At 31.4% G+C, this 9,368-nt stretch overlaps 1 protein-coding gene across 1 annotated transcript in view; it reads left to right on the top strand.

The window, feature by feature from the left end:
- The first annotated feature begins 500 nt into the window (after window positions 1-500).
- Top2 (DNA topoisomerase 2) overlaps window positions 501-9,368 on the top strand; it is a 112,517-nt gene continuing 103,649 nt past the window's right edge. Inside the window, exons 1-2 of the mRNA XM_072543762.1 lie at window positions 501-657; window positions 5,776-6,055. Of these exons, the coding sequence (XP_072399863.1) occupies window positions 643-657; window positions 5,776-6,055 (295 nt within the window). The 5' untranslated portion in view covers window positions 501-642. The remainder of the gene's footprint in view (window positions 658-5,775; window positions 6,056-9,368) is intronic.

The following is a 9,368-nucleotide window of genomic DNA, read 5'->3' as shown; positions in this document are numbered from 1 at the left end:
TATATTTTACTCCTAGATAATTACAATATACTTGTAGTTGATAAAAGGTAAGCTATAATTTGTGAAATAATTCATCACTTAAAGTGAAGATGTTTATCAAAAACAAGTAAAAATGTTTTAAAAAGTCCTAACAATGATTTCTATCTATACAAATAATTATACAGAATAAATGGAATATAAAACCGTGTAGTAAACTGAAATGATAAAATTATTAAAGAATATTATGAAATAACTTAAGTGAAATTATTTACAAATCACATGTAATAGATTATTACAGTTAATAAATCTAAATTAATAAATAAAAATCTTTAAAAATGTAAACAATGCAAGTAGTGTATTATTATCCTCCATATTGATTATTTAAAAGGCAAAACCCGTTCAGTATTCTTTAAATATATTTATAAGCGTTTCTTATTGGTTAGTTCAAAAAAGAAATTCAAAATGAAAGATTTGTACTGGCTGTACTTAAATTTTCTCCGAAGTTAGTCGAAACTGAACGAACTACGACATTTTCGTTGTCAATCTTGTTGAGACAACGAACTGTTTGTGGTGTGAGAGGGTCATTTTCAACAGTTTTTGTAAGAATTATGTGTTTTAAGTAAACGTGCAATCACATAGTCGAATTTGAACTAACAAATAGCAATGGCGGATATAAAGGTGAGATTTAATGGTACTTTTGCCAAAAACCATAGACGCTTTAGGTAAGGTTAAAATGCCCATTCTCCGACGCGACCCGGGAAGAGTTCCTAAATAGAAAAAAAAATGAAAATATGGTAGTTCAGTTAGTTTGTTTCAGTATAGAATTATTAAAACCGTTTACATCTGTTGGGTTGAAATATTGCAAAATTTTTCATTTTCAGAAGGTACATTAATATTTGTTATAAACAAAGAATATTTGTTAAACAAAAACTTTCCTCATGAGGCGTTTAATCATTTGTAAAATTTTAGCTACAATTATTAGATATGTGTATATTTGTAAAATACTGGTTTTAGTCATAGTCATGTCATTTATGGTTTATATTGTTTAATATACTGGATTAATATACTCATACCACCTGTTTCTTTTGGATTATTGTTGTTGAATTTGATCCCTTATTAACTGTCGACGGCTCTGAATTTGTTCACTGTTATTTGAAACTCAATATAAATCTGTAGTGATGGTATTAAACCTAAACCATGTCTGACCATTTAATATTCCTTTGGCCTCTCATTCATTTCTAATTTTTATTCCTGATTCTCACTTCATGTATTGAATATGTCATATTTTTTAATAAGTTCTGTATTTTCTCTGTAATATACTATGTACCCTTTTACATTATAGGAGTAGACTATAAATATTTCAGATATACTTGGTATTCTTTTTCTTCTTCTTGATGTGCCTATCTGTTACGGATTTTGGCGATCATCATGGCAATCTTTATCTTATCTGCAGCAGCGCGGAAACGCTGCACAGATGTTGTATTGAACCAGATTCTGAGGTTCTTTAACCAAGATGTTCTTCTTCTTCCTGGACCTCGTTTTCCAAATATTTTTCCTTGCAGGATGGCTTGAAGGAGAGTATATCTGGATTCATTTCGCATAATATGTCTGAAGAACTGTAACTTTCGAGATTTGATGGTGTTCAGTACTTCTCGATTATTATTCATTCTTCTGAGGACCTCCTCATTTGTGACTCGGCCAGTCCACAGGATCTTAAGCATTCTCCGATATAGCCACATCTCAAATGCTTCCAGTTTTCTGCACATATCTTCATTCAAGGACCACGATTCGACACCATAAAAAAGGACAGAGAAGACGTAGCATCGCAGCATTCTTACTTTTGTATCTGAGATTTGCTGTCTGATGCCAGTAGAGACTTCTAATTATTTTCAGATCTTGGTTGTTAATTCCTGTTTCTTTTAGTATTTGCATCATCTTGGCGTGCTGTACTAGATCAAACGCTTTCTCGTAATCAACCAGACATGCGTATATGTCGCAGTTGATGTCTCTGCATCTCTGGAATAAGACTTGTACCGAGAACAAAGCCTCTCTAGTACCAACAGCATTTGTGAACCCGAACTGGTTGGGGGAAATTTGACTTTCACACAGCTTGTAGATTCTCTTATGAATTATCTTTAGGAACAATTTTAGGAGATGACTCATGAGGCTTATCGTACGGTAATCTTCGCATGTTTTGGCTCCTGGTTTTTTTGGAAGTGCAATAAACTCAGATTTTAGCCATTCTGTTGGTATTTCTCCAGAGTTGTATATGTTGTTAAATATCTTTGCGATTATTGCTATTGATTCGTTGTCCATTAGTTTGAGTAGTTCTGCTTATCAGGGCCTGCCGCTTTGCCATCCTTTAACTGTGTAATTGCGGAGTAAACTTCCTGCTGTAATATTCTTGGTCCATCATTTACCTCTTCTTCTAGCTTAAAGGTGTTATCTCTTTGGTCTTCAAATAGTTTTTCTAGATATTCTTTCCATGTGCTTATTTTACTCTGTTTGTCCAAGATGATGTTTCCCTTAGAATCAGTTATATTTCCTTTCTGCCTTCGTCTTAGTCCCCCTGTGAGTTCTTTAACTTTCCTATGTACATTGTGACTATCGTACTTTGACTGCAGAGTCTCAATTTCTTCGCATCTTTCGCTTCTCTGATTTTCGTTCTTATTAATATATTTATGGTTTTATATTTGTCTGGGTCATTTTTGGCTTCTCTTCTCTCATCCATTAGTTTCAGGATCTCATCTGTCATCCATGATTTTTTCTTCATTAATCTATCTGTCTTTGTAATCTATCTACTTTGTATATCTAGTTTTTTCACTATGTACTAGGTATTTTTAAATTTGTTTTTTTTTAATTAATTCATGGTAAGTTTTTCCTCAACCAAGGTTGTACGAATTCTATTTAATAAAAAATCTGCAGTATATGCATCTGTCCAAATGTTTTGGATAGTTTTGGGTATTATTCATACAAAATAACTAAAACTGTAATAAACATAATACAACTAGATGCAGGTTACAGGTTTAGAGAGTTTACAGAGGCGCTGCTATCAATTTTAACTAATTTAGTTAACCTATCTTATCACTGGATTAATCCCAAATTCTATGAAAATGGCGATAGTGGTACCATTATATAAAGGAGGAGACTCAAAGCAACCTGTAAGTTATCTGCCAATATCTCTTTTAACCGGAATCATGTATAAATAACCAAATTGTATGATTATTTGATTTGTCCCGCTACTAGTTTAACAGGCAATATGGTTTTAGACATGATTTCAATCACAGTCTTTGCTACTACTGACTTAATTAAAGACATACAACAAATTAGACCAAGGGTTAAGTTGTGTATTCGTATCATCGGATTTGCAATAAGATTTCAACACAGTTGACCCAAGACATACTTATTTCAGTGTTTGAACAATATGGGGTAACTGGAATGGCTTTAGTCTGGTTGAGGGACTATTTACGTGGCAGAATACAGAAAGTGCTATGTAACAATGTTCTAAGTGCAGCAGAAGATATTGCATGTGGAGTTCTTCAAGGGTCTATATTGGGACCAATACTTTTCCTGATTTATATGAATTCAATATCCAATTTAGCACTACAGTCCATGTTGTATTTGTATAACACTAGTTTTTTATATGCCAATAAAGATCCCAGAAAATTAGAAACTGATGTGAAAAACCCTTAATATAAATAGATGAGTGGCTTAAGTATCACAAACTCTCACTTAATATGAATAAGTGCAGTATATGATAATTTCAAAGTAGATGTACATTTCGGTGATCACCAAAATTTCACATTTAGAATAAAGTTCTACACCAAACTGGCTTATACCATCTCTAGCCGATCCTTGATTTGACGCTTTCCTGAAAGTTACCTACCAAAGAATTGTATTCTTAGCGTCGTTATATACACTATATATATATATATATATATATATATATATATATATATATATATATATATATATATATATATATATATATATATATATATATGTATATATACATATATTTATATGCAAAGCTAATCAGTTTTACAAAACCATCTCCCTCTCTACTAGGAAGATGTAGTGTTAGTGATCAGACAAAGCATGTGCTTTTTGTAGGTGCTCCACCCCATTATAACGACAAGGTTAGGGCATTTTTATTTTAAAAATATCCAGCACGTTGGATAGGAAGGGGGCCGGATGCACTAATTGAATGGGCACCACACTGTCCAGATTTTAATCCAATGGAATTGTGTTTTTGGCGAATATAAAAGATTATGTTTATTCTGTGGAAATAACTAGTCCAGAACAATTAAGGAACCGAATTTTAGTAACTGTTAATACATTTCAACAGACATTTAATTTTTCAAAATATGCGATATTCATTGTTGAAATGATGTAGAGCGTGTATACAGGAGTGAGGAGGTCATTTTTGGAACGTTAAATTATATATATCTTTTCTCTTCCTAATTGAAATTATATAATATCTTTTCTCTTCCTAATTGAAAGTTAAAAATAAACTTAATATTTGTAAAAATGTAATATTGCATTTAAAAAGTGATTAATGATTTCAAATAAATACTAAAAGACAAAAAGTTGTAACATAACTAGGTATTTCATTCCATTGACGTCCCGTTTTTAATCCAATATTATACTATAAAAAAGCTGTGGTGGGAAGGTTTAAAGAAACATCTAGAAAAATCGAGAAAAAATGTTTTCACTACTTCGGTTTTATTGGTCATGGCATGCTAACACAATATAAATTTTCATAAAAAGTTTTAACAACCTGTAACTTTTTCTGGGTGCACTTTTGTATATAGCTAAGTTAGGCCAAATCGACTTATTTTCTTCCTGTTTTATATAAAAAATGTTGGTTCCAAATAAAAAAAACACATTACATATTTATAAATTTGGTAGCACAAAAACTTCTGAAGCAGTTAGGCACTACTCACATGGGAATACTTAAATCCTGGATTCTGCCATGAGATTTTGAGACTAGATGACTGGCAGATACTTAGCAGGAAATCACAAGGTATCATGATTCTAATAGTGACGAAGATGTCGTTATTCAATATTATTATCAACAAGACAGAGGAAGAAAAGTCAGAATTATCTGTAGTATTGCCTGTATAAAGTTATACAGACTGATAGTTCTAAGGTTCGACCACTCAAAATAGCTATACAACGGGGTGATTGAAAAACTGTGAGACTAGTAGGCTGTGTCTCGATATTCACATTGCCATGTTCCTTAATATCTCCGTCTGGACTGGAGTGTAAAGCCCATATTGAGTCTCTGATTGATTCAGTTGTTTAGCGATTTAAGTATCTTCATGTGAGAGGTGCCTTAGGTTTAAAAAAAAGTGTAAAAAAGGTGACATTCAACTGTCTTGTTATACAAAATACAACTATTTGTTATTTTTATTTTCAAAGACTCTCCCTGCATTAAGCTGGGATTATTTTTATTTTAATGTATTTCACGAACACAAAAAAGAACATTAAAAAAGACTACGAAACAAAATTGATTTGAATTTATTTGTGTTCAAAATAAAATAAATTTTTGAAAAATTGTAATTTTTATTTTTATGATAGGAGTATCTTTTGTTTCTTTTTAAAATACGTAATTTGAATAAAAAAATAGCTTCGTAAATAAAAATTCCATAATTCCATATGAAATAAATCATTCCAAACATAATTTATTCTTATCTAGATCTACTTCTTGCACTCAGGTGGCAATATTGAAGATTTTTTAATATTTTTGTGTAACCTTTACTATCATAAAACTAATATTATTCAATTTCACAGAGCATGTTCTCTAAAATGTCCTCAATATCCAATGGTAGTGGTAGCGGTGGTGACAATGAAAAAGATAAAGAAGATACTGAAGCTCCACCACCTCCTGCATCGAAACCAGCAAAAAAGAAGGAAATAATTGAGAAGACCTACCAGAAGAAAACACAATTAGAACATATCCTCCTACGTCCTGACACATACATTGGATCTGTTGAAAAGGTTTCAGAGCTAATATGGGTTTATAATTCAGAAAATAAAATGATTATTCAGAAGCAGATTGAATATGTACCAGGTACGAATATTTCTTTTAAGTGACTTAACCCATTTACGGCCAAAGGTGCGTAAACGCAACCTTTATTGTTAATTTTTTTTTGGCCCGAAAATAATTTTTTTAATGTTTTCTTTTTATTGAAGTAACATCTCAATAGATTGAGGTATATAGTATCATTTTTCTTTTGACAAAAATATTACTTTTTAAATATTTTAAGATTATTATAATTTTGCATAATTTAATGATTTATGCATATCTTCATACAAAAAATTTTTCCGATACTAATTATAAACTTAATTCATATTTTGTATTCTATAATTATAAAAATATGTTGAAATTTTTATTATTCTAAAAACTTATTCATTCATACTTTAAAAATAAGGTCTATAATTGCATGTTTATACGATGGATTCGTATACGCACCTTTGGCCGAAACCATATTATATTTTTTTTGTAGACTAAACAATTTAAAATTAGGATCTCGTCAATAGTCAATACACTTCATTGCGTTAGATTTGGTTTTAAACTATGGTGTTTATGTTCTGATACTGGTTATTTGTTCAAATTTATTCCATATGGCGGAAAAACTGAGAAAACATAATAGTTTTAGCTTAGGAACGGCAGTTGTTTTGAATTTACTTTCGATAGTTAAAAACCCACAGCAACATAAGGTTTTTTTCGACAACTTCTTTACGTCATATGCTCTTTTTGAACTATTGAAAGAAAAAGGATTCTTTGCAACAGGAAGAGTAAGGGAAAATTGCACTGCTAAGTGTCCTCTAGAAGAAAACAAAATTATGAAAAAAAAAAAGGAAAGAGGTTCATATACATGCATTCGATTCCAATTTAGAAGTTTTGATGACAAGATGGAACGATAATTCAGTAGTGACTGTAATGACAAATACATGTGACGTTTTACCCCTTATGCAAACTAAACGTTATAACCGTAAAGAACACAAAGAAATTCTTATCCCTCAGCCTAATGTAATTTACCAATATAACCAATACATGGGTGGAGTGGATCTGCATGATAATGGCATTGCGAATTACCTTATTAAAATAAGAGGAAAAAAGTGGTGGTGGCCGTTGTTTACTAACATGATTGACAGTATGGTGGTCAATAGTTGGAAAATTTTTAAAATTGCGAATGATTCTAAAATTTCCCAACTGGAGTTTCGTTCGAGATTGGTTCTTAACTTACTAAAATATAGTGAACATGCAGAGAATAGTGAAGAATCCGCTACATCATTGTCAAACTCAGTATATGGACGTCCATCTAAATTTGCTTTACCAGATGAAACTAGATTCGACAATATTGGCCACATTATAAAAAGAGACGATAATAGTGCAAGAAGAAAATGTCGGATGTGCAAAAGTAATACTATTTATTTATGTAAAAAGTGTACAGTGCATCTACACCCCGAATGTTTCGAAAATGTTCATCTTAAAATTTAATTTACAGTTAAGATACAATATGTTCCTTTTTTAAAAATTGTATGCGTATTCGGCCAAAGGTGCGTATACGCACCTACCTGTTTTTCCTTTCATGAGAAAAAAAAATTCTTTTTGGTTGTAAATTAGTCTTAATTTATGTGTTTTTAATCCAATCTAATAAATCAATTGTCAAATTTCTCTTTGTTTATTGTCTCGGCCCTTAATGGGTTAAGCTGTTACAATATACAACATAAATTGTTTAAATATCTTTAGTTGATTTTTTTCAGTGTTTTGGGGAAAATCCAAAACCTCTGTTTCTGATGAGTTTACATGATATTTTAAGAAACAAAAAGAAAATGTTTTGTATTAGCAATAAAAATATAGTGCATCATAAAATGTTTTTGAAATGATTAAAAGATAAGAGATCTTATCTATTAAAAGTTATGTGTAAGAAAAATAATATAAACCAAAATTTAATTATACTTAGGGTGAGTCATGATAAACTGTACATATTCCTACATCATATGGAGGCTCCTATGGGAAATAACAAATGACCAATAAAAAGTGTCTGTTCCCATTGTTCAACAACATACAGGGCGAGTTGTGAATTTTAACTGAAATTTATATTCTTTATCACTTTTGAACCAGAAGTTCGATGTCTCATATTTTGGTCAAACATTACACTAATCAACTGATTTATTAAAACTAGAAAAAAAAATGTATATAAATGTAAATGTAAATAAATGTATAATTTTAAATGTTACCAGATGTTTCAATAAATAAACATTTGGTAAATGTGGTCCTACATTTAACAGCCGAATTTCGTCTGGAACACCAAAGTTTCCTGTTTTTTTATTCCCAAAAGAAGAACAATCTCATCCTCGATTTTCTAGACTTCCTACTTATGGGATATGATCAACACCTCCCATGTTTAGTGTATAATCTACAATCACTTTTGGGCACATTATATCTTTCTTGGTGCCGTCTCTTTGTGTATGTTTAATCATGGTTACTTCATGTTCATATCAAAATATACTTAGAGAAAGCCTTGACTACATGGAAAAGAAAATATGAAGGCATGTGAGTACCGGTACGGAACGAATACCTATATATGTTAAGCTTTGCAGACGATCAAGTAGTGATTGCACAAGACCAAGACGACCTCAGCTACATGATGAAGAAACTACAAGAAGAATATACCAAGGCTGGCCTAGATATTAACCTGGCGAAAACAGAGTAGCTATCTACAAGTGAAGAAGATATAGAAGATCTACAGAAACAAGAACAGCAATCTGACAACTTAACTCAGTATGGTGGGATAGACACCTAAATATGAAGACAAAAACACAGATTTATAAAACATTAGTACGAAGTATTATGACATATGGGGCTGAAAATTGGATCATAAACAAGAAAAACAGAAGTAAGATAGTAGCAACAGAGATGGAATGACTGCGAAGATGCTGCAGAGTAACAAGAATGGATAAGAGAAGTAATGATGAAATAAAGCAAAGAACATCAATAGAAACAGACATACTAAGAACAAAAAAGACTAAAGTGGTATGGACATGTAAGAAGAACTAGCGACAGCAGATGGATAAAGAGAATAACCGAATGGAGCCCCATAGGAAGGAGGAAAAGAGGACGACCCCGAAAATCCTGGAGAAACGAAGTAGACGACGATATGAGTAAGAGAGGCATAAACGATGGAGAATGGGACAACAGAGAGAGATGGAAACGGTTGAGCGAGGGAAGGCAGTAAATACTGTAGAATCCCTGAATATATATATATATATATATATATATATATATATATATATATATATATATATATATATATATACAGTGAACGGCTAAATTATGGAATATCATTATTTTCGAGATCCGTCTAGTTTTGAGG

This window comes from Diabrotica undecimpunctata, chromosome 9 (genome assembly GCF_040954645.1).
Source record: "Diabrotica undecimpunctata isolate CICGRU chromosome 9, icDiaUnde3, whole genome shotgun sequence".
NCBI lineage: Eukaryota > Metazoa > Arthropoda > Insecta > Coleoptera > Chrysomelidae > Diabrotica > Diabrotica undecimpunctata.
The sequence above is the reverse complement of the archived record's forward strand: the minus strand, read 5'-3'. Positions and strand labels throughout refer to the sequence as shown.